Source organism: Hyperolius riggenbachi, chromosome 5, assembly GCF_040937935.1.
Source record: "Hyperolius riggenbachi isolate aHypRig1 chromosome 5, aHypRig1.pri, whole genome shotgun sequence".
NCBI lineage: Eukaryota > Metazoa > Chordata > Amphibia > Anura > Hyperoliidae > Hyperolius > Hyperolius riggenbachi.
In genome coordinates, this window is record NC_090650.1 from 336,312,743 (window position 1) to 336,337,211 (window position 24,469).

General features: G+C 48.3%; 1 protein-coding gene across 1 annotated transcript; it reads left to right on the plus strand.

Moving 5' to 3' along the window:
- Positions 1-21,094: 21,094 nt before the first annotated feature.
- On the plus strand, positions 21,095-24,351 carry LOC137519416 (uncharacterized). The gene is made up of 3 exons (XM_068238370.1): positions 21,095-21,140; positions 21,246-21,335; positions 23,786-24,351. Exons 1-3 carry the CDS (start codon positions 21,095-21,097, stop codon positions 24,349-24,351), a joined length of 702 nt encoding a protein of 233 aa, XP_068094471.1.
- Positions 24,352-24,469: the final 118 nt, after the last annotated feature.

A 24,469-nucleotide genomic window follows, 5' to 3' on the forward strand; every position in this document is an offset into this window, starting at 1 on the left:
GGTTCACTCAAATGCATAGCATGGGTGCACAGTAATAGAGGTGCATGATCAGGTAGGACACAAAAGGAGTGAGGACCCTGCCCAAAGGCTTACAATCTAGAGGGAGAGGTAGGGACACGAGAGGTAGGGGACCAGAGTTCGGCTGTGGGTTTAGAGCAATTGTGAGGGGTGGTAGGCAAGAGTGAAAAGGTGAGTTTTGAGGGCCTTCTTGAAGGTGTTGAAGGAGGGGGCTGCCCTAATGGGTGGAGGTAGGGAGTTCCATAGTGTCGGAGCGGCTCTTGAGAAGTCTTGGAGGCGTGCATGGGACTGGGTGATGCGGGGGACGGTCAGGCGAAGTTCATTGGAGGAGCGGAGTGAGCGGCTTGGTGTGTATCTCTGAGTAAGATCAGAAATGTAGGTTGGACAGGTTTTGTGGATGGATTTGTAGGTCAGACACAATATCTTGAATCTGATTCTGGACTGGATAGGAAGCCAGTGGAGGGATTCACGGAGGGGAGCCGCCCTGGTGGAGCAATGGGAGGAGTGGATAATTCTGGCAGCCGCATTCATCATGGACTGCAGTGGGGCTATTCGGGTCTTAGGAAGTCCAGACAGAAGGGCATTGCAGTAGTCGAGGCGGGAAATTATGAGGGCATGGATGAGGAGTTTGGTGGTGGCAGGGGTCAGGAAAGGGCGAATCTTACAGATGTTACGAAGGTGGAAGTTGCAGGACTTTGTGAGGTTTTGGATGTGGGGAGTGAAGGAGAGTGCGGAGTCCAGGGTGACACCCAGACAGCGGGCTTGAGAGGTAGGGTGAATAGTAGTGTGGTTAACAGTGACCTGCACATCTGGGAGGTCCAGGGATGACCGGGGTGGGAAGATCATAAATTCCGTTTTGTCTAGATTTAGTTTTAGGAACCTAGCGGACATCCAGGAGGAGATGGCAGATAGGCAGGAGGAGACCTTGTCCATGGTAGTGGTGGATATGTCAGGGGTGTGGAGATAGATTTGGGTGTCATCTGCATACAGATGATAGTTAAAACCCATGGAGGAGATAACCTTGCCAATGGAGGATGTGTATAGGGAGAACAGTAGGGGGCCAAGGACCGAGCCTTGGGGGACTCCCACTGAGAGGTGGTTGGGGGTGGACGAGGACTCATTGAAGGAGGTCGTGAAGGAGCGGTTGGAGAGGTAGGATGAAAGCCAGGTCAGGGCGAGATCGTGAATGCCCATGGATTGGAGGGACTGGAGGAGTAGGGGATGATCTACTGTATCAAAAGCTGCTGAAAGGTCAAGGAGGAGGAGAATGGTGTATTTACCTTCAGCTTTAGCTAAGGCAAGGTCATTGACCACTTTGGTGAGAGCCGTTTCGGTTGAGTGGGCAGGCCGAAATCCAGATTGCAGTGGGTCTAGTAGTGAGTTGGCATTGAGGTACTAGGTCAGGCGTTTGTGAACCAGACACTCAAGGAGTTTTGAGGCGAAGGGGAGGAGGGAGATCGGGCGGTAGTTGGAGGGTAGCGAGGGGTCGAGGGAGGGTTTCTTGAGCAGAGGCAGTACAGTGGCCTGCTTGAAGTCTGAGGGGAAGGTGCCTGTGGATAGGGAGAGGTTAAACATGGTAGTGAGGACTGGGGCCAGATCCGTGAAGTGAGGCTGAAGTAGATCAGAAGGGATAGGGTCAAGGGGGGAGGTAGTGGTATGGGAAGTCTGCAGTAGGTGGTTGACCTCCTCAGTGGTAGTAGGAGTGAAGGAGGTGAGGGAAGGATAGGGTGGAGAAGGAGTAGGTTGTGAGCAGGTGGGAGGTGAAGATTGAAGATTGGATATTTCCTGACGGATGGAGACTATTTTGTTGGTGAAGTGGGTGGCTAAATCTGTGGCAGAGAGGGAGGAAACAGAAGGTGGGGGGGTGGGTTTAAGCAGGGAGTTGAAGGTGCTAAAAAGACGCCGGGGATTGGAAGCTTGTGCTCCGATGAGCTTGGTAAAGTATTCCTGCTTCGCATGAGCAAGGGCAGTGTGGAACTGCTGCAGGTTAGTCTTGTACTGTAGGAAATCCTGGTTTAGTCGAGTTTTCCGCCATTTTCGTTCAGTGGCGCGTGTTTCCCTCTGGAGGTTGCGAGTATGGGTAGTGCGCCAGGGCTGGGGGTTAGGGGGTCGGTTGCGGCCGAATATTGGTGGAGCAGCTTTCTCTAGGGCTGATGAGAGAATTTGGTGATACTGAGCTGCAGCAAGATTAGGACAGGTTAGGGTGGGGAGAGTGGAGGATAGGCCATGGAGGGAGTCAGCAAGGACGCCAGGGTTGAGCTTGCGTAGGTCTCGCTGCCATCGACCAGGTGGGTGGGCGGGTAGTTTGGAGGTGCCTTCCGTGAGGAGGTTGAAGGCGAGAAGGTAATGGTCTGAGGGTGGAAATGGTGCGATGTCGAGGTCTGCAATGGTGGTGGATTTAGTGAATATAAGGTCGAGAGTGTGACGTGCAGTGTGAGTGGGGGCGTTGGTGTGTTGTACTAGGCCATGTGAGTTGGCTATGGTGAGTAGCCGGGTCGCAACAGAGTTCTTGGGTTCATTGATGGGTATATTGAAATCCCCGAGGATGATGGTGGGGAGGTCAGAGGAGAGGATGTGTGGGAGCCAGGAGGCAAGGTTGTCGAGAAATTGTCGTGTGGAGCCCGGAGGGCGGTATAAGACTGCAACAATGGCTGGGAGGGGATTGTAGAGGCGGATAGTGTGGGCCTCAAATGATGTGAATTGTAGAGAGGAAGGTGGAGTGAGGACACGGAATGTGCAGGATGGGGAGAGGAGCAGACCCACCCCTCCCCCGGTCCTGTTGTCTGGTCTGGGGGTGTGACTGAGGTGAAGCCCCCCGTATGAGAGGGCAGCCTCTGCGGCAGAGTCAGAGGGGTGAGCCATGTCTCAGTGAGTGTGAGGATGGTGAGGGATTTGGAGAGGAAGAGGTTGTGGACCTCTGTAAGTTTATTGCGGACGGATCTGGCATTCCAGAGACCGCAGGGTAGGGGGCAGGGGCGTAGCAATAGGGGTTGCAGAGGTTGCGATCGCATCGGGGCCCTTGGGCCAGAGGGGCCCCAAAGGGCCCTGCCTCAACTACAGTATTAGCGCTCTATTGGTCCTGTGCTCATAATAATCACTTCTATAGATACTTTGAATAGTGGTAATCATTAACAAACTGTTCCCCATCCCCTTCGTGCACCTCTGATACTATAGTTGCCATTGGCAGGTTTTGGTGCGCCGTATCAATTGTTATGTATAGCGTGCTTGGGGGGCCCCATTGTATAACTTGCACCGGGGCCCACAGCTCCTTAGCTACGCCACTGGTAGGGGGAGCATGTGCTTGTGAGTGGGATGGATGGAAATGAGGTTGGGGCGAGGATGGGTGTTGAAGTTATTTGTGGACAGAGAGCTGTGAAGCGGGTCAGCAGGGGATGCTTGTCTGGCAGCAGGCTGTGGCCCAGGGTTAGGCGATATATCACCAGCAGCAAGTAAGAGTAGGAGGGAGAGAGTAAGCAAATGTAAATGGGATTTCAATGTTTGTGAGGTTTTTGAGCTGCTGGAGGGAGAGAGAGATTTCAGGAGAGCTAACAGTTCATGAGAAGCTGAGTAAGGTGAGCAAAGCAGAGCAGATGAAATGAATATGTGCATCTCACAAGTGCTCACAAGGATGGGTTGCAAGATTAGCAACCATCAACTGCACCTGAGGAGGATAACTGCCTCCAAATGGGTACAGGTCGCCAGCTGTACAGGTCGCACTCTGCATAAAGAACCTGAAGCCAAGGGGCCCGGGAAGGACTCCACTCGATGAGGGGAGTGAGAGGCACCCAAGAGTATAAAAAGTTAAAATTTAGAGATAACTTGAGGCAGCTTACCTCGACCAAGAAGTCACTTATGGTACAGTAAGAAAAATAATTTCTTGAGCACAAGGCAACGCGTTCCGTGAGCACAGCCGGCACTACCATTCAGTCAGACTAGGCATTTGCCCTAGGGCCCCCGCCACTTCAAAGGCCCCCTGCTGACAGAGTTGTTTTCCCCACTGCTGTTTATTTGTTTTTACTAAAGAGGCTTGAAAGTTCAAGTCAAGTGCATGCAGGCTGCCCCGCCTACCAGCACACTTCAGGAAGTTCCACTGCCCACCCCAAGGCATTCAGCGGCTGCTGATCTGTGAGGTATAGTGATAGTGTCTGTGTGTACAAGCAGGGGGGCAGACTGCGAAAGCAGAAGCAGCCCAGAGCATGGACACATCTCAGTGAGTCTGTGTTACTCACTGCACTGGGAGAGGGGGGTTGAGGGAGGGAGACATGCTGTCTGTGTGTGCTGAGGAGGCTGGGAGCAGCCAGGAACACGACACATCACGGTGAGTCTAACTCACTGTGCATAGCATCTTATCTTTCATGTCCCCTGATCTCCTGGGAGAGGGGGCTGAGGGATAGAGACATGCTGTGACTGTGTTCAGAAAAGGTGAATGGCTAGCTGGATGTCTGGAATACCTCCTGTACCTTTTAAAAAAATTCCCTGAAATCGCTGAAGCAGCTGGCAAGCTGGTAACTGTACAGAGGCTTGCCTCCTCCTTCAGGGTCTGTGGGAGAAACTCAGCTCTCTCACTATTGTAAAGACTGATGTGGACAGCTACATAAGGTATTTCACAGGTTGAAAAGTTTTTGACACTCCCTAGACTCCAGGAGGGCTGCTTTCTGACTTGAGTGAGAGACTGGCAGGGACAGGAGACACATTACAGGCAACTAGCCTCTGTGTGATGTGGGATTGCAATACAGATATGCTCTCTGCTCTATGGCCCAGACAATGCACACTGAAAACCTGTAGCAGATCTGCAAAATGCTAGAGGTTTTTGAAGTAGATTTCAGAGCGATTCTAGGCATGTTTAGAGAGGTGTTCTAAACATGCCTAGCATTTTTTGGAGCGTTTTTGTGTAGCAGATTTCATATATTGTTCCAGTAAAGCTGTTACTGACCAGCTTCTGTAACAAAAACGCCTGGAAAACCGCTCTGATCTAGCGTTTTTCAGAGCGGTTTTCCACTTTCCTATACTTTATATTGAGGCAGACATGCCTCAGAAATCTCAAAAATGCTGCAGCCCCAGAGTTTGCATTTGTGGAAAAAACGAGCCGCTCTGGTGTGCACCATCCCATTCACTTTCATTAGCCAAGCGGTTTCCCCCCCGCAAGCGTTTTAAAAAACGCTCCAGAACCGCTCTGGTGTGCACCAGCCCTATCTCAAGCTCTCCACTCCTCATCTCTCCCTCATTCACCCTTGTTTTCCCCCTTTCTCTAGTGCTGGGGAAAGGGGGGCAATCTCCCCCCAGGCCGCTTTTTATTCAGTGATTTAGGGCCGGTCCAGTGCCTGGTGTATTTAGGTTTGTTGTTGTAAGGCAATGTGAAACACTAGGCTAGCAGATAAAAGTGCAATTCCAGGGCAGGCAAGCTGGTAATTATACACAGCATGATGCAGAGCTTGCCTGAAGGGTCTGTGGGAAAATATCTGTCTGGTCTCTCCCCATTGTTATAATGACTGCATTTGTGGATAAGGTGTTAAACAAGTTGAAAAGTTTTTGACAGTCCCTAGACTCCAGGAGGGCTGCTTTCTGACGTGTGTGAGAGACTGGCAGGGACAGGAGTCATATTACAGGCAAATAGCCTCTGTGTGATGTGGGATTGCAATACCGATAAGCTCTCTGCTCCATCTCAGGCTATTCTCAATTTCTCTCCACTCCTTCTCTCTCTTGGCTAGTGCATGCCAAAATCACAATAGCAATCGCTAGCAATTTGTGAGTGCGATTTTGTAAAGCGATTTTTTTTTCAGAGCGATCTTTGAGTGAATCGCTCAAAACATGCTATATGCTGTGTGTTTGTAATTTTGAAAAAATCACAATGCTGCTACCTGCTGTGAGCACACCGTCATAGGGTAACATTAGCCAAGCGCTTTTCAATTCACTGTCGATTTGAAAAATGCCCAGAAGCCCTCTTGGTGTGCAGCAGCCCTCCCTCATTCACCTTTGTTTCCCTCTTCCGCTAGTGTTGGGTGTCTTCTTGTCATACAGGAAAGTTAAATAAAAGTGCATTGCTGGTGAGGCAAATTATTATTATTAGTGGTCAGGAGGAAACTGTGGGGGAAAGGAGGGCCCCACAGCAGGGGCGTTTCTAGGGTCCTTGGAGATCAGTGGCACCTGTGGGCACCAGGCGGGGAGGCAAAAAATGGGCGTGGCCATGCGGTGAGTGGGCGTGGCCATGGGTGGGGCCAAATGTACATAAACTTAGCAGCGGTGTAAGCTACGGATAACGGGCCTGCCCATCGAAATATTGGACGGAGCCCCCTGTCCTTTATTTCGATCATTTACAATCAGTATAGGCATAGATCAAAGATGTATACGCACATACAATTTTGATTGGTCAATCACTGACCCCCAATTTCCCACCCCCGTGCAGTAAGTGGGCCAACAGACAATGAATTTTATGAACAGAGCTAAAATTGGCTAATCAAAATTGTATGTGTGTACCAGGCTTTACAGCTAATACTGTACATACTGAAAGTAGCAGGGATCGCATACAATACAGCTGGTTTACAATCAATAAAGGCACAGAGTAACACCTTACACTGTACACACTGGAGGTAAATCAGCACACAGTGCAAGCACTAGAGAACAGCGTATACTGTACATACTGTAGGCAGCAGAATTCAGCACACTGCAGCTAGCGTGCCAAAAATATGACGATCACGTTGTGCGGCGTGCTTATCACGCCACACCAAAAAATGGGTGGGCCATGGACCAGAATATAGGTGTGGTAACGGGTGGAGACAAATTTACATGAACCTAGCAATGGTGGGACATCAGATTAGGACAGTGGTGGCGAACCTTTTGGAGGCCGAGTGCCCAAACTGCAACCCAAAAGTCACTTACCGGTATCTATCGCAAAGTGGCAACAGCAATTTAAACTAAATACTGTACAAACGTTTTAACTCATACATGAACATTATGGAAAATCCAAGTTGAAAATAAACTGTGAAGATAAACAATTTCATCCATCCTACTCCTGAAAAATGTATTCAATTTTTTAGAACCTCCCAGTTTTATTTTCTGTTTTAAAACGCTAAAAAAGTAGGTTTAATGCTATTGTCTCATATGATAAGGATTCAGCTTTTCCCATAGTCTCGCAGTTAGCAATCATGTGACCCCCAACAAGACATATTCAGCAATCATGAGGCCCCCAACAAATCAGGAGGCCCCCAACAAGACAAATTCAGCAATCATGAGGCCTCCAACAAATCATGAGGCCCCCAACAAGACAAATTCAGCAATCATGAGGCCCCCAACAAGACAAATTCAGCAATCATGAGGCCCCCAACAAATCATGAGGCCCCCAACAAGACAAATTCAGCAATCATGAGGCCCCCAACAAATCATGAGGCCCCCAACAAGACAAATTCAGCAATCATGAGGCCCCCAACAAATCATAAGGCTCCCAACAAGACACATTCAGCAGTCATGAGGCACAAAAATAGACAGCATTTCACATAAATAGGCAGAATGCCCCCTTTATATGGTAGCCCCCCCAAGTTAGGTACTGAGTGACAGGGACCCCCAGGTTAGCTAGTGAGTGACAGGCGCCTCCAGTTAGGTAGTGAGTGACAGGGACCCCGATAGTGAGTGACAGGGAGCACCTTTAGGTAGTGAGTGAGTGCCAGGGAGCCCCTTTAGGCAGTGAGTGAGTGACAGGAAGCCCCTTTAGGCAGTGAGTGAGTGCCAGGGAGCCCCTTTAGGCAGTGAGTGAGTGACAGGAAGCCCCTTTAGGCAGTGAGTGAGTGACAGGGAGCCCCTTTAGGGAGTGAGTGAGTGACAGGGAGCCCCTTTAGGGAGTGAGTGAGTGACAGGGAGGCCCTTTAGGGAGTGAGTGAGTGACAGGGAGGCCCTTTAGGGAGTGAGTGAGTGCCAGGGAGCCCCTTTAGGAAGTGAGTGAGTGCCAGGGAGCCCCTTTAGGAAGTGAGTGAGTGCCAGGGAGCCCCTTTAGGGAGTGAGTGCGTGCCAGGGAGCCCCTTTAGGGAGTGAGTGCGTGCCAGGGAGCCCCTTTAGGGAGTGAGTGACAGGGAGCCCCTTTAGGGAGTGAGTGAGTGACAGGGAGCCCCTTTAGGGAGTGAGTGAGTGACAGGGAGACCCTTTAGGGAGTGAGTGCGTGCCAGGGAGCCCCTTTAGGGAGTGAGTGCGTGCCAGGGAGCCCCTTTAGGGAGTGGGTGCGTGCCAGGGAGCCCCTTTAGGGAGTGGGTGCATGCCAGGGAGCCCCTTTAGGGAGTGAGTGAGTGACAGGGAGCCCGATAGTGAGTGACAGGGAGCACCTTTAGGTAGTGAGTGAGTGCCAGGGAGCCCCTTTAGGCAGTGAGTGAGTGACAGGAAGCCCCTTTAGGCAGTGAGTGAGTGCCAGGGAGCCCCTTTAGGCAGTGAGTGAGTGACAGGAAGCCCCTTTAGGCAGTGAGTGAGTGACAGGGAGCCCCTTTAGGGAGTGAGTGAGTGACAGGGAGCCCCTTTAGGGAGTGAGTGAGTGACAGGGAGGCCCTTTAGGGAGTGAGTGAGTGACAGGGAGGCCCTTTAGGGAGTGAGTGAGTGCCAGGGAGCCCCTTTAGGAAGTGAGTGAGTGCCAGGGAGCCCCTTTAGGAAGTGAGTGAGTGCCAGGGAGCCCCTTTAGTGAGTGAGTGCGTGCCAGGGAGCCCCTTTAGGGAGTGAGTGCGTGCCAGGGAGCCCCTTTAGGGAGTGAGTGCGTGCCAGGGAGCCCCTTTAGGGAGTGAGTGACAGGGAGCCCCTTTAGGGAGTGAGTGAGTGACAGGGAGCCCCTTTAGGGAGTGAGTGAGTGACAGGGAGACCCTTTAGGGAGTGAGTGAGTGACAGGGAGCCCCTTTAGGGAGTGAGTGCGTGCCAGGGAGCCCCTTTAGGGAGTGGGTGCGTGCCAGGGAGCCCCTTTAGGGAGTGGGTGCGTGCCAGGGAGCCCCTTTAGGGAGTGAGTGAGTGACAGGGAGCCCCTTTAGGGAGTGAGTGCGTGCCAGGGAGCCCCTTTAGGGAGTGGGTGCGTGCCAGGGAGCCCCTTTAGGGAGTGGGTGCGTGCCAGGGAGCCCCTTTAGGGAGTGAGTGAGTGACAGGGAGCCCCTTTAGGGAGTGAGTGAGTGACAGGGAGCCCCTTTAGGTAGTGAGTGCGTGCCAGGGAGACCCTTTAGGGAGTGGGTGCGTGCCAGGGAGCCCCTTTAGGGAGTGAGTGACAGGGAGCCCCTTTAGGGAGTGAGTGAGTGCCAGGGAGCCCCTTTAGGGAGTGAGTGAGTGCCAGGGAGCCCCTTTAGGGAGTGAGTGCGTGCCAGGGAGCCCCTTTAGGGAGTGAGTGAGTGCCAGGGAGCCCCTTTAGGGAGTGAGTGAGTGACAGGGAGCCCCTTTAGGGAGTGAGTGAGTGACAGGTAGCCCCTTTAGGGAGTGAGTGAGTGACAGGGAGCCCCTTTAGGCAGTGAGTGAGTGACAGGGAGCCCCTTTAGGGAGTGAGTGCGTGCCAGGGAGCCCCTTTAGGGAGTGAGTGCGTGCCAGGGAGCCCCTTTAGTTAGTTAGTGAGTGACAGGGAGGCCCCCCCTCTAGCCGCTGCCGCTCCCCCCCTACCTCTCAGCAGACCTCAGGATCAGCGGCGACCCGACCAGATGTACGAGCGGGCGCTGGACGGACCCGCTCGATATGCGGAAGTGATGTCACTTCCGCATATCAGTGCGGGCGCTGGGTCCTAGCGCCCGCACGATTGGTCGCCGGCTCGCCGCCTGATCCTGAGGTCTGAGACTGTCAGTGACGCGGCGGCTGGAGGGAGCCGCTGAGTCTTGACAGAGGGGGCGGCCGGGCGGAGATCCGTGGCACCCCAGGAAAGATTGGGGGCACGTGCCCCCCTAAAACAGGGCTAGCGACGCCCCTGCCCCACAGATTAAGTTTGCCCTTAAACCGGCCCTGTCCGTGAGATCCAAATAACTTCATCAGGCCAATCACTGTGCCTACAAGTTAACGAATACAGAGGACACTCAGCAACACACCCATAAATTCGACATTCTCTTACATATAAATACATATCATTATTGTAATATTATATATATATATATATATATATATATATATATATATATATATATATATATATATATATATATATATATATATATATATATAATAGTGACTGCCTCGCAAGCGCTTTGAGTCCGACAGGAGAAAGGCGATATACAAATACTGCAATTATTATTATTATTAGTGTACATTTGTAAGAATGAAATCTTACAAGGACTTTTTAAAGAACCAAATGCAACTAAAATGACATCAATTGTTTTTGTAATACAGTATTAAATGTTCTTTTTATGATTTCTTCATTGACACAATTATTCAACCCCTTAAAGACTACCACTCTTAAAGGAATACTGTACGTGGGTCGGGAAAAAATGAGTTGAACTTACCCGGGGCTTCTAATGGTCCCCCGCAGATATCCTGTGCCCGCACAGCCACTCACAGATGCTCCGGCCCCGCCTCCGGTTCACATCTGGAATTTCAGACTTTAAAGTCTGAAAACCACTGCGCCTGCGTTGCTGTGTACTCGTTCCTGCTGACATCACCAGGAACGTACTGTGCAGGCACAGACCATACTGGACCTGCACAGTACGCTCCTGATGACATTAGCGAGAGCGAGGACACGGCAACGCAGACGCAGTGGTTTTCAGACTTTAAAGTCTGAAATTCCAGAAGTGAACCGGAGGCAGGGCCCAGAGCATTGGTGAGTGACTGCGTGGGCACAGGATGTCTGCGGGGGATCATTAGAAGAGTAAGTTCAACTCATTTTCCCCCAACCCCCCTACAGTACTCCTTTAAGAACAGAGGTTCATTTAAGTGTTTTCGATCAGGTATTGAAAACACCTGTGGATGTTAACCAGCAGCAATCAAGCATAATAAGCACCAATTAGGCAGATTTAAAATGACTGTGATACTCAGCTCCTTCTAGACATTTACTGGTGTGTTTACAAAGATGGTGATGTCGAGAGAATGGTCCAGGAAGACAAGAGAAGAGGGGATTTCTCTTCACAGGAAGGGCAATGGCTATAAGAAGATTGCAAAGATGTTAAACATACCAAGAGACACCATAGGAAGCATCATTCGCAAATTCAAGGCAAAGGGCACTGTTGAAACGCTACCTGGTTGTGGCAGAAAGAAGATGCTGACTTTGACTGCTGTGTGCTACCTGAAGCGCAAAGTGGAGAAAAGTCCCCATGTGACTGCTGAGGAACTGAAAAACGATTTGTCAGATGCGGGTACTGAAGTTTCAGCTCAGACAATAAGGCGCACACTGCGTAATGAAGGCCTCCATGCCAGAACTCCCAGGTGCACCCCCTTGCTGTCTCCAAAGAATAAGAAGAGTCGACTGCAGTATGCCAAAAGTCATGTGGGCAAACCACAAACGTTTTGGGATAGTGTTCTGTGGACTGATGAAACAAAATTAGAACTGTTTGGGCCCATGGATCAACGCGTCGCTATGTTTGGAGGAGGAAGAACAAGGCCTATGAAGAAAAGAACACCTTGCCTACTGTGAAGCATGGTGGGGGGTCAATCATGCTTTGGGGCTGTTTTGCTTCTGCAGGTACAGTGAAGCTTCAGCATGTGCAAGGTACCATGAAATCTCTTCAGTACCAGGAGATATTGGATGAAAAAGTGATGCAGTCGTTCACAAACCTGAGGCTTGGGAGACCTTGGACCTTTCATCAGGACAATGATCCCAAGCATACCTCCAAGTCCACTAAAGCATGGTTGCAGATTAAAGGCTGGAATATTTTGGAGTGGCCATCGCAGTCACCAGACTTAAATCCGATTGAGAACCTCTGGTGGGACTTAAAGAGAAACTCCGACCAAGAATTAAACTTTATCCCAATCAGTAGCTGATACCCCCTTTTACATGACAAATCTATTGCATTTCACAAACAGACCATCAGGGGGCGCTGTATGACTGATTTTGTGATGAAACCCCTCCCACAAGGAACTCTGGTACCGCGGTACTCTGGGCAAACTGCCACAATGTAACAATGTTCACAGACAGGAAATGGCTGTTTACAGCTGTCTGTAACAGCCAAAACAGCTAGGAGCAGCTACATAACCTGCCCACAGTAAAAATTTCACCATGTGATAAATGTCAGAATGTAAATCTGGGAGAGGAAAGATTTTACAATGAGCAAACACTGACTAAATCATTTATACATAATTATTGTAAAAATGAAGCACTTTTTTTATTACATTATTTTCACTGAAGTTCCTCTTTAAAGAAAGCAGTTTCAGCGCGCAAGCCTAAGAATGTGACTGAACAGGAGCCTTTTGCCCATGAAGAATGGGCTAAGATACCCGTAGATCGCTGCAACACACTTGTGTCAAGCTATGCTTCACGTTTAAAAGCAGTTATAACTGGAAAAGGATGTTGTACTAAGTACTACGAATGAATGTCACTTGGGGGTTGAATAAAACAGATAATGATGTGAGCACAGAAAATACATTTGTGGTTATTTCATTATAAATGTTATGTTACATTTGTCTGACTTACAAGTGCCTCTTTGATTTAATTGTAAACAAGATGACTGAAATGATCAAAATCAATGTCAAACTGGCCAAAACACTCAATTTCAGTGGGGATTGAATAATTTTGAACACAACTGTATATATATATATATATATATATATATATATATATATATATATATATATATATATATATATATATATATATCTCTTCCTCGGGTGGTGGGAAGACACAATAGCGTTTGGCGAGGACCTATCTTTCTATACATCGCACGTCCTATTCTGGGGTCAATTTCTCGATGACATATTGATTTTGTGGGATGGAACTAAGGATCTATTTGATGACTTTGTAATCTGCCTGAACACCAACGCAATTGGAATGTTTTTCACACATGAGGTTAACCAAACGAGTATAAACTTCCCTGATTTGACGATTTTACTGAACGGAGAGGGTGGTGTCTAAACCTCCATCTTCAGAAAGCCCACTGCTACTAACGCCCTCCTACATTGGAGGAGCGCCTCCCACGGTACCTAAAATAAGGTATCCCGGTGGGACAGTTTCTTTGAGCGTGGAGCAATTGCTCCACACAGAGTGATTTTGATTCTGAAAGTGAGGGCCTAAAAAGGAGATTTGAAAGGAGAGGTTTTCTAGACTTTGTGATAAAGAAGGAATATGAGAGGACAAGAGACACAGACCGTGTAACTCTGCTCAGCAAACATGAACAAAGAAAAAAGCAAAATCAGACAGACATACCGAAAACACGATTGGTGGGGACATACTCAGCTTAATCACATCAGATCTTCCAGATCCTTGATAGATACTGGTCAATTTTGCACCAAGATAAAAATCTGTGTAAAATTCTACCCTCCAGACCGAGTGTGAGAGGAGACCGGCGGCGAGTGAGCGGCGATTGGAACCAGGGAAGTGAGTAGCTATTTACAGCGCTTCCCTGCTGCAATCACTCTGCATCTGAAGGGGGAGCACAGAGGGTGGCCCTGAGAGAGGAAGGGAGGGAGAGGTCGGGCTGCCCTTGCTGCGGCTTTCCCCTCCATTATGGGGGGCACCTACTTACCTCACCTATACTGGGGGCAGCTACCTAACATATACTGGGGGGCACCTACCTAATGTAACCTATACTGGGGGGCAGCTACCTATCTAACCTATACTGGGGGTAGCTACCTATCTAACCTATACTGGGGGACCCTACCTAATCTAACCTATATACTGGGGGGCACCTACCTAATCTAACCTACACTGGGGGGCAGCTACCTAATCTAACCTATACTGGGGGGGGGGGGGCAGCTACCTGATCTAACCTATACTGGGGGCACCTACCTAATCTAACCTATACTGGGGGGCACCTACCTACCAAACCTATACTGGGGGCACTTACTTATCTAACCTGTATTGGGGGCACCTACCTACCTAGCTAGCCTATACAGGTGGCAACTATACTGGCTACCTATATTGGAGGCACCTGCCTAACTAACCTATACTGGGGGCACCTACCTATCTAACCTATGCTGGGGCAACTATTCTGGCTACCTATATTAGAGGCACCCACCTAGCTAACCTGTACTGGGGGCACCCACCTAGCTAAACTGTACTTGGGGCATGTACCTATTTAGCTTATGCCGGGGGCGCCTGCCTATCCAACCTATACTGGGGGCAACTATACTGGCTACCTATACTGGAGGCACCTACCTGGCTAACCTATACTGGGGGCAACTATACTGGCTCACCTATGCCTGGCTACCTATACTGGGGGGACCTATAGCTGGCTACCTATACTGGGGGCACCTATACCTGGCTCTGCGTGGGGGGGGGGACGCAATTTTTACACCCTTGCCCTGGGTGCATTTTAGCCTAGAAACTGCACTGCCATTTCTTCACCACTTTTGCTGTGTGTTTTGGGTCATTGTCATGCTGAAATGTCCAGTGGTGCCCAAGGCCATGTTTCTCTGCAGACTGTCTGATGTTGTTTTTGAGAATCCTCATGTATTGCTCTTTTTCATGGTGCCATTTACTGTGATTAGGTTCCCTGGTCCATTGGCTGAAACACACCCCTAAAGCATTAGGTTTCCACTACCATGTTTGATAGTGGGGGTGGTGTTCTTTGGGTTTAAGGCTTCTCCTTTTTTATGCCAAATGAAGAAACATAATTCAGTTTTTGTTTCATCTAACCATAACACAGAAGACCTGTCCAGATGTGCATTTGCAAAGGCCAAGCAAGCTTTTGTGTGCCTTATCTGGAGAAGTGGGGTGCTCCTTGTTCTGCATCCATGGAACCCAGCAGTGTGCATTGTCTGCCTTGAGACATTGCTACCAGCAGAGCCTGGATTCACCAGGATGGCCTTTGGTGGTGATCCTTGGATTCTTTTTCACCTCTCTCACTATCCTCCTGGCCAGTACAGGTGTTACTTTTGGCTTCCGACAACTTCCTCTAAGATTTTCCACAGTGCGCAACATCTTTTATTTCTTAATAATGCTTTGCACTGTAGCCACTGGAACTTGAAAATATTTAGAAGTGGCCTTGTAGCCCTTTCCTGACTTGTGAGCAGCCACAATGCGCAGCTGCAGGTCCTCACTGAGCTCCTTTGTCTTCGTCATGACTGTCCACAAACCAACTGCAGAGAGCTGCTGTTTTTCACCTGTTGAGTTGATTAAAACAGCTGTTCCCAATTAATCAGGGTAATTAGGATGTTTTAGAACAGCTTGGACTATTTGGAATAGCATAGAACTTTGGATTTTCCCACAGACTGTGACAGTTTGTGAAGGGTATGAATAATTTTGGACTGGACACTTTTTGCTCAAATGTAAATAAAAGCTGAGAATTTTTTTTCCCCCACAATAATGGCTCTTGTACATTGTCTTATCTTTTGGGAGACACCTATGTCATTTCCCATCAAAAAATTACCTTTTAACAGTAACTTTAAGTCAAAATTTTCCAGGGGTATAAATAATTATGGGTAACTCTGTATGTATATATATATATATATATATATATATATATATATATATATATATATATATATATATCTATCTATATATCTATATATATATATATATATATATATATATATATATAATTATGGTACACTTCGATCTGCATGATTTTGAAACTAATGAAGAAATGTTTTCCCACCCTCCGACAGTGGTGAGGACTGATTTTTGATGAGGAATGTATTTATATGCAAGAGAATGTCAAATGTATGGGTGTGTTATTGAGTGTCCTCTGTATTTGAGAACTTGTAGGCACAGTGATTGGCATGATGAAGTCAGTTGGATCTCACAAAATGCGTTGCCTTGTGCTCGATAACTTTTTTTTCTTACTGTACAGTAAGTGAATTCTTGGTTGAGTTAAGCTACCTCAAGGGCCTCGATTCACCAAGCAGTGCAAACCCAGTTTTCGCGCGCCCTTGCGGTTGCGCGCGGACAGGCGTACGCCGTGGCTCGCGATGTGCGGACTCGCGCGGGAAATGGGTGCTCGCGCGCTAAATTGCACACGCGCGAAGAGCGGTGTGCTTCGCGTGAACCGGGGCTCTTCACGCGAAGTACTGCTCTTCACGCGATGCCTGCAAATGTGAAAATCTCGCCGGCGCGTGCTTGCGTGGTAGCGTGCTCGCGTGCTCGTGTGCGCGCGTTCTGCGGCTTCGCGCGAGCGGCTTCGCGCGAAAATGTGTGCAATTACATGTAATTAATTCTATTGGTGATTTCAATTGAGCTATGTAGTGTGTGTATTAAAGGATTAGTTGGAGGCTGCTTTGTTGTGGGTTGACATGGATGCTAATAGGAGGAGAAGTTTGCGCCTCTCTTCCCAGGTGCAGTCGCCCACCCCTGCTCGTCATGGCCGTAGTGGCCGATCCGATCGGCCTGGCTCTGACCGCGACCGCAGCCGCAGTCCCCGTCGCCACAGTCCCCATCGCACCAGTCCCCGAGGTGGCAGTTACCGCCACCACCGCAGTCCTAGCCCCCATCCTGGCACCTCCGGCACTCAGAGGACCACCAGCCAAGAGCCCCGGAGAAGGGGGATCCGTTTCTCAGAGGCCGAGAACTTGGTACTGTGTGAGGAGGTTGTGCTGCGCTTCGATCAGCTGTACGGGCGAGATTCTGGCAAGACAGATGTGGCTACCAAAAACCGCCTTTGGCGAATTATTTGCGCTGAAGTGTGCGCTGTGGACCATCAACAGCGGACCGAGCAGCAATGCCGCAAGCGTTTTGCCGACATCAAGCTGCGGCTTCGCAAAAAATTGACCAAGCTGCGTCAATATGCGTAAGTTTTGAAAGCATGTGTATTTTTTACAACAATGTTAGTTAATTAACCCTGTGCTAAACTACAATAATGGTCAATGTAATTGGTGGCATGTATATTATTTGTCTTCCACAACGGAAGCAAGAAATATGTCGTAGTGTAATTGCTGTTGGCCATCCATGGTTAAAGTAAATTTGATCCAATCGAAACCGTTTATATGTAGTATAATGGGCAATGCAATGTAGTATAATGGGCAATGCAATGCATAAACACTTTTTTTTTTTCTTTGCGGCCTGGCACATATCAAAACCAGCTATCACATCCACTAAATGCTAGAATATGTTTCAAGTGAATCTGAGCTGTGCAAATGTGTGTGAAGTGTAAGCTTTGCGATATATTTGGGGTGTTAAAGGCCCATAAGCCAGGATTGCTATCACCAGTATTGGCAACTCATCCCTTTAATTAGTCTCATATGTAAGTTATACCGGTTCAGGGGCTATTTGGACATAATCAGTGCCTTAACTGCATCCACCTAGCCCCAAAACCAGCATAATTCATGTGTCATTAATTAAAGGGATGAGTTGCCAACACTGGCTCCCACGCCGCCATCATCCACTTCCTGGATGGTCGTTACCGGCTCCAGTCACTTTTGGGGGACCCGGCGGATCCAACCAACAAAGGACGGCGTTGTGGGAGTGATCCGTGTCTATGGGGCTGGAAGTTATGTATACAATCTTTGGCTATGGACTCTGGTTCCCTTTAATAGGTTTTGTTTATGTTTTGTGTAGCGCTTCACCTAGCGTTTAGTGTTTTTCTGAACAGTCTTAAGGCTCATACACACATCAGACTATAGTGTTTGGGAAATGAAAGATCACAGACCAATCTTACCACCCTTCATGTAGTATGACAGCCATACTCTACACACTCTTTTCTATGGAGCAGAACTCCACATCAGATAAAAAACGTTGAAAGATGCTGCACACACAGATGCTGTACACACCCAAAAGATCAGTATCTGCAAAAGAGGTGTTCTTGCAAAAATGCATTCCTGCAAATTGCAATGCTCGTCGATGAGATTGCCAGATCAGCATACACACGATTTAGCTGTCATTCATCTGCAGATCAAGCAATCTTCCGCAGATCTGAAAATCCATCCTGGTGGATCTGATCTGCAGATGAATGTCAGTGAAATCATGTGTGTATGGTGTTCTGCATATCTCATTGACTATTTTTGTAATTTGCAGGAATGGATATTTTGCAGGAGCAGATCTTTGCCAGCTACTGATCGCTTGAGTGTGTGCAGCATCTTGCAAAGATTTTGGTCTGATGGGGAGTTCAGCTACATACAATAGACTGAGGCCTGGAACCCACTGAAATCAGCAAACGCAAAACGCAACCGCTAGCGTTTTTTCTGAACGGTTTGCAAGCGGATTCATGCGCGTTTTTGGTCATGTTTTGCAACATTGTATTTTTTCCCCCAGCGGGTGCCTAGCGTTTTGCGTTTTGCGTTTTTATCCTGATTGGTCCTGTGAATTATTTTTCATTTTGTTACAGTGTGCTGAACCGCAAAACGCTAGCAAAACCGCTCAGTTTAGGTTTTGCTGAGCGTTTCTGCTAGCGTTTCAATACTTTACATTGAAGCGCTAACGCTCCCAAAGGCCTAGTGCACACCAAAAACCGCTAGCAGATCCGCAAAATGCTAGCAGATTTTGAAACGCTTTTTCTTCTTTTTCTGTAGCGTTTCAGCTAGCGTTTTGCGGTTTTGTGTAGCGGTTTTGGTGTAGTAGATTTCATGTATTGTTACAGTAAAGCTGTTACTGAACAGCTACTGTAACAAAAAACGCCTGGCAAACCGCTCTGAAGTGCCGTTTTTCAGAGCGGTTTGCGGTTTTCCTATACTTAACATTGAGGCAGAAACGCATCCGCAATCCAAAATCTGCAGCAGCCCGGGAGTATGCGTTTCTGCAAAACGCCTCCCGCTCTGGTGTGCACCAGCCCATTGAAATACATTACCCTAGCGGATCCGCACCCGCAAGCAGATCGCAAACTGCAGCGGAAACGCTCCGGTGTGCACTAAGCCAAAATGCTGCAGGTCCTGCGTTTGCGTTTCTGGGAAACGCAAACGCTCCTGTGGAAGTTGCCCCATCCATTAACATTAGCCCAGCGTTTTGGCAAACTGCTAGCGTATCGCAGTGCTGCCAAAACGCTGCCAAAAGCGCTCCTGTGGGTTCCAGCCCTCAAGGTATGTCTCTCATACTACATGGAAGGGGGTAATATTGGTCTGTGAGCTTTCATGTGGCCCACACTTTGAACTGACGTGTGTACACACATTAAAGGCTGCAGTAGTGTGTGAATTCGACATTACAAAGGTGCATGCAGTATGTGTCGGCTTTAAATACTAGCATGTGAAGTGTATGTTGAATGTTTGCCACTGGATCACAGTCACACAGACAGGATTATCAGGATAGTGCAGACTGGTTAGTTGTAGTGGTCTAATTATAATTTTTTTTTTGTTTGTTTGTTCAACATAGCCTTGGTACCGGTGGTGGTCCCCCCGCATCACTGGCGTTGCTCGATTATGAGCAGGTGGTAGAGCCGCATTTGATGACCGTGGCCCTGCATGGCATCCAGGGTGGGTACGATGCCGACGCGCCAACTTCGGATGAGGGTAATTCATGATGCTGTTTTCTTGGAAAGTGAACACGTGTTTGAGTATGCTTATGACATTTATAATGCTTTGTTTCTCTATGTCAAAATTGTAGGTGAAGGTGGGTCTGGCCTTCAGGCTCCTGCTGGAGTGGCACCTAGCATCCCACAATCAGAGGGCCCATCACGTTCTGCCCAAAATGCTGGTGAGTTTGCAGTGTATGTAGAAACTGCTGTTGAACAAGGCAGTGGAGGAGCTGGCTGTGTTGCCTAGTGTCCTAACCTTTGTGTTCCTCTTCCTTTGGTGTAGCTGTTGTTGGCTCTGCTGCTGCCGCACGGACTGATGCTGGACTGTCTTCTGTGGACTTAGCTCCCTCAGGACTAAGTGCTGGTGAGTTTGCAGTGTATGTAGAAACTGCTGTTGAACAAGGCAGTGGAGGAGCTGGCTGTGTTGCCTAGTGTCCTAACCTTTGTGTTCCTCTTCCTTTGGTGTAGCTGTTGTTGGCTCTGCTGCTGCCGCACGGACTGATGCTGGACTGTCTTCTGTGGACTTAGCTCCCTCAGGACTAAGTGCTGGTGAGTTTGCAGTGTATGTAGAAACTGCTGTTGAACAAGGCAGTGGAGGAGCTGGCTGTGTTGCCTAGTGTCCTAACCTTTGTGTTCCTCTTCCTTTGGTGTAGCTGTTGTTGGCTCTGCTGCTGCCGCACGGACTGATGCTGGACTGTCTTCTGTGGACTTAGCTCCCTCAGGACTAAGTGCTGGTGAGTTTGCAGTGTATGTAGAAACTGCTGTTGAACAAGGCAGTGGAGGAGCTGGCTGTGTTGCCTAGTGTCCTAACCTTTGTGTTCCTCTTCCTTTGGTGTAGCTGTTGTTGGCTCTGCTGCTGCCGCACGGACTGATGCTGGACTGTCTTCTGTGGACTTAGCTCCCTCAGGACTAAGTGCTGGTGAGTTTGCAGTGTATGTAGAAACTGCTGTTGAACAAGGCAGTGGAGGAGCTGGCTGTGTTGCCTAGTGTCCTAACCTTTGTGTTCCTCTTCCTTTGGTGTAGCTGTTGTTGGCTCTGCTGCTGCCGCACGGACTGATGCTGGACTGTCTTCTGTGGACTTAGCTCCCTCAGGACTAAGTGCTGGTGAGTTTGCAGTGTATGTAGAAACTGCTGTTGAACAAGGCAGTGGAGGAGCTGGCTGTGTTGCCTAGTGTCCTAACCTTTGTGTTCCTCTTCCTTTGGTGTAGCTGTTGTTGGCTCTGCTGCTGCCGCACGGACTGATGCTGGACTGTCTTCTGTGGACTTAGCTCCCTCAGGACTAAGTGCTGGTGAGTTTGCAGTGTATGTAGAAACTGCTGTTGAACAAGGCAGTGGAGGAGCTGGCTGTGTTGCCTAGTGTCCTAACCTTTGTGTTCCTCTTCCTTTGGTGTAGCTGTTGTTGGCTCTGCTGCTGCCGCACGGACTGATGCTGGACTGTCTTCTGTGGACTTAGCTCCCTCAGGACTAAGTGCTGGTGAGTTTGCAGTGTATGTACAAACTGCTGTTGAACAAGGCAGTGGAGGAGCTGGCTGTGTTGCCTAGTGTCCTAACCTTTGTGTTCCTCTTCCTTTGGTGTAGCTGTTGTTGGCTCTGCTGCTGCTTCGGGGAGTGATGCTGCAGTGTTTTTGATGACCCTCCAATCTGTGGACTTATCTCCGGCAGGATCAAGTGCTGGTGAGTTTCCTGTGTATGTAGAAACTGCTGTTGAACAAGGCAGCCGAGGAGCTGGCTGTGTTGCCTAGTGTCCTAACCTTTCTATGTGTGCTCCTTTTTGTGTAGCTCATGTGATTTCTGGGTCCAGTCTGGATGAGGGCATGCAGTCTGACTCATGGCAACATGAGGAGGCTTCCCATGGAGCAGCAAGTGCTGGTGAGTTTTATGTGTTAGTATATGTCCTTGAGGCCAAAGGATATGAAGAGGGATTTGCTGGCTAACATATCTTCCTTGTGAAAACACTGTGACAGTGTAGCATGTGGCCGGTGGAGAGGTGTGTGGGTAATGTTCCGAGTCTATACATCTCAAAGCATGCAGCTAATCTGCCACAAAGGACCTTTCAATGGCTCTTGAATGGCAAGTGACACATGGGTTGGTGAGGTAGTGAGTGCACATGAGCATATACGCCTTTGTTAAGGATTTGCTAGTGCCTGACTCCATTATTTTTCTTGTATGATCTACAATGCTCCATGTCCAACCACACCTACATGGCATGGCATTTTGCAGGGACTATCAATTTTGACCAATAGGAATGCTGCCATTGGAGGTTAGATGTTGTAATTCACATTGAAAGAAGGAATCTGTGAATCCAAACATTGATCCTCTACATGGCGTTTGTTTTTGTGTAAGATATGTTGTTGGTATGGTGAAATAAACACACAACATTCACTATTAAGTTTCAGCAATGCATTGGTACTGACCTTGGGTGTGTGAAGCCTCATCAGCCTTCAGAGGCTTCCCACCTTTTCCTCTGTCGTTGGTGGTGCAGGGTAGGGAACCCAGAGCTGACCATTTTTTTTATTTGGGCAATGTTACCCTTTTGGCCCTCCAGTGGGGGCACTTTAGTGAGGATTATAATTGTGATTGTTGTGAATAGGCATTTTCCGTGCTTCACACTATAGTATGCTGGCCACTTGTGTCTGAGCATTATAGTTGCTGCATGGCGAATGCCTATTGTAGTCAATTTCTGTCAAGAGGACCCGTACTGTGCATGTGGTTGCGTGTGCTAGGTTCCGAGGTCAATAGCAGTTGGTTGAGGAGGATAGTGTCCACCACCATGGGACGGAGGAGGGGGGAAACGGTCAATAGGATCCAAAGCCTTGATACACCACAGGTGGTTCCCCCCCCCCCCACGGTAATGTTTTGCCAAGACTGGTTCAATGTAACCACCATGGAGGCTGTCCATGTACTTTACAGTGAGAAGCACATACAAATTAGATTTGTGTATTTTGTCTGTATGTGCTTCTCACTGTAAAGTCCATGGCCAGCCTCCATGGTGGTTACAGTGAACCAGTATATATGTATGTCGATGTCTCCAATCAAGGCAATTGTGAAGAAAATAGTACCATGTACCTGAGTCTGCAAACCTTACATTAAAGGGTGGCAAAAGGAACAGCTGGCATATACTGGTATTTTTGAGAGCACATCCAACCAACAGATCACTCAGGCCAAACATTTGATGATACAGGGATTGTATGGCTGGCTTCACTGGCAACAGAATGTGATTGTATTTTAGTATGAAAATGAACAATATCTGTGGAGATGCTGCCAATGCCTTGTGGTTTCCACAGACACCACTCATACATTACCAGCTCTGCTGAGCGGTAGTCCCCCTCTGTCCCTGTTGCTTCTTCTCTGCGCTGGCCTCCATCTGCACTTATTGCTGCTTTACTTTTAAACAGAGGGTGGTGTAGTGTGTCAAGTTTGAGCGGTGCCAGGAAGTTATATGAAGCTGCAGTCAAGTGCTGCCCAAAAAGCTGGGGGGGGGGGGGGGGGGACACAGGGTGACTTGTGCTGTCAGTAGCCGGGAATGTTTTGCTGCTACTGTCATCCATTTGAGTGCCACTATAGAGCCACTCCCAAAGGCCCCGTCAATTTTTGAAATTTGATGTATGGATGGATTGATTGAAAGTAAAGATTTTACTTCAACAATGGTGTAGGCAGTGTTTGGGCACTGATTTCACACCATATTCCATCACACTCAGGGATGCAGCTGTATATAACCGGCACTCTAGTTTTGTGATTTGTGGCCTTCAAAAGTCAATAGCGTTTCCTTTGGAACTAAATAACAGTTGCATGACTTTGCTGTTTGTGTGACCCTAATATTTAGTGCAACTGCCCCTGAAGAAGCATGTAGATCATGTGCTGTGGTCAAAGTTATCAAGGATTTGAGACATCACATTTGACCATGAAGACAGGCAAATACATCATCAGCACTGTTAAGCAACTGTTATTGTTTACAAGGAAGCATCCATATTAGTCCATATCCCTCTCAATCTGGTTTTCATTTAAAGCCACATCACACGCTTTGCAATTTAATGCAGTACATGAACTTTCGGGTCAGGAAACTTATTTGTTTGTATTAAACATTGCGGGCCATTGTGACAGTATGTAAATGCAAAAGTGATGGTTTGCATTTGTTTTCAGTTCATTTTAAACTATAGCTCACACTGACTCTAATCATGATGTTGTCATTGTGTTGGAGCCTGTGCATGCTGACCCTATTTTTTTTGGTTTCTTGAATTTGTAATGTCTAGTTTTGTGTGAAAGGTTGTTTGGGTTGTTGCAAACTTCTACTTAGAAACCATTTACTCTTCTCTTCCTAGGTGAGGAAATGTCACTGCATAGTGGTTCCGATGTGATGGTTGAATTGCCAGGGCCAACACTCAACCTTCATGTCTCTGCAGAAAGCAACACCACGATACCTATTATGTCACCCACTTCTGACCAGGCCAGCTCCGGCACCTCCTCCCATTCCACAAATTACACCAGGGCCGACTATAATAACGACCGGTGGCATTCCCAGCACTTTCTTCAAGCCCAAGAGGACTATCGTAGACTAATGGAGGAACACATGGCCCGCTTCCACCAGGACTTTGTCACCTTGAATCGGACTTCGACAGACATGGGTGGAAATGTGCAGAGACTGGCCAATGCCGGAGTGGGCCTTGAGGCGAGCCACGTGCGTTTGGCCGAGGATCTTCATCGCCAGAACTTGATTCTGAGCCGGATGGCTCGGGTTGGCGAAACCCAAAATCAGATCTTGGGGCGGTTGGCTAATGGTCAAGAGCTACAAAACATCACTCAAGCCAGAATGGCTGAAGCCATTGAAAGACACAATGAAATAGCTGAAAGGCAGAATGATTTGCTGCTCCAAATTTTGAATAAATAATTTTTGGGGCCACACATTGCAGTTCCATTTTTTTTCTTTTGGGGGTATACCTTATTAAGAGTGTTAATCTTTAAAAAACATGCATCTGATTAGGTTCCTACATTAGTGTCCTTTGAAG

Coding starts and splice junctions, on each gene's coding strand:
- LOC137519416 (XM_068238370.1), top strand. CDS start 21,095: ATGACCCTCCAATCTGTGGACTTATCTCCGGCAGGATCAAGTGCTG. Junction 21,141..21,245: donor TCCGGCAGGATCAAGTGCTG/GTGAGTTTCCTG, acceptor CTTTTTGTGTAG/CTCATGTGATTTCTGGGTCC. Junction 21,336..23,785: donor CCATGGAGCAGCAAGTGCTG/GTGAGTTTTATG, acceptor TTCTCTTCCTAG/GTGAGGAAATGTCACTGCAT.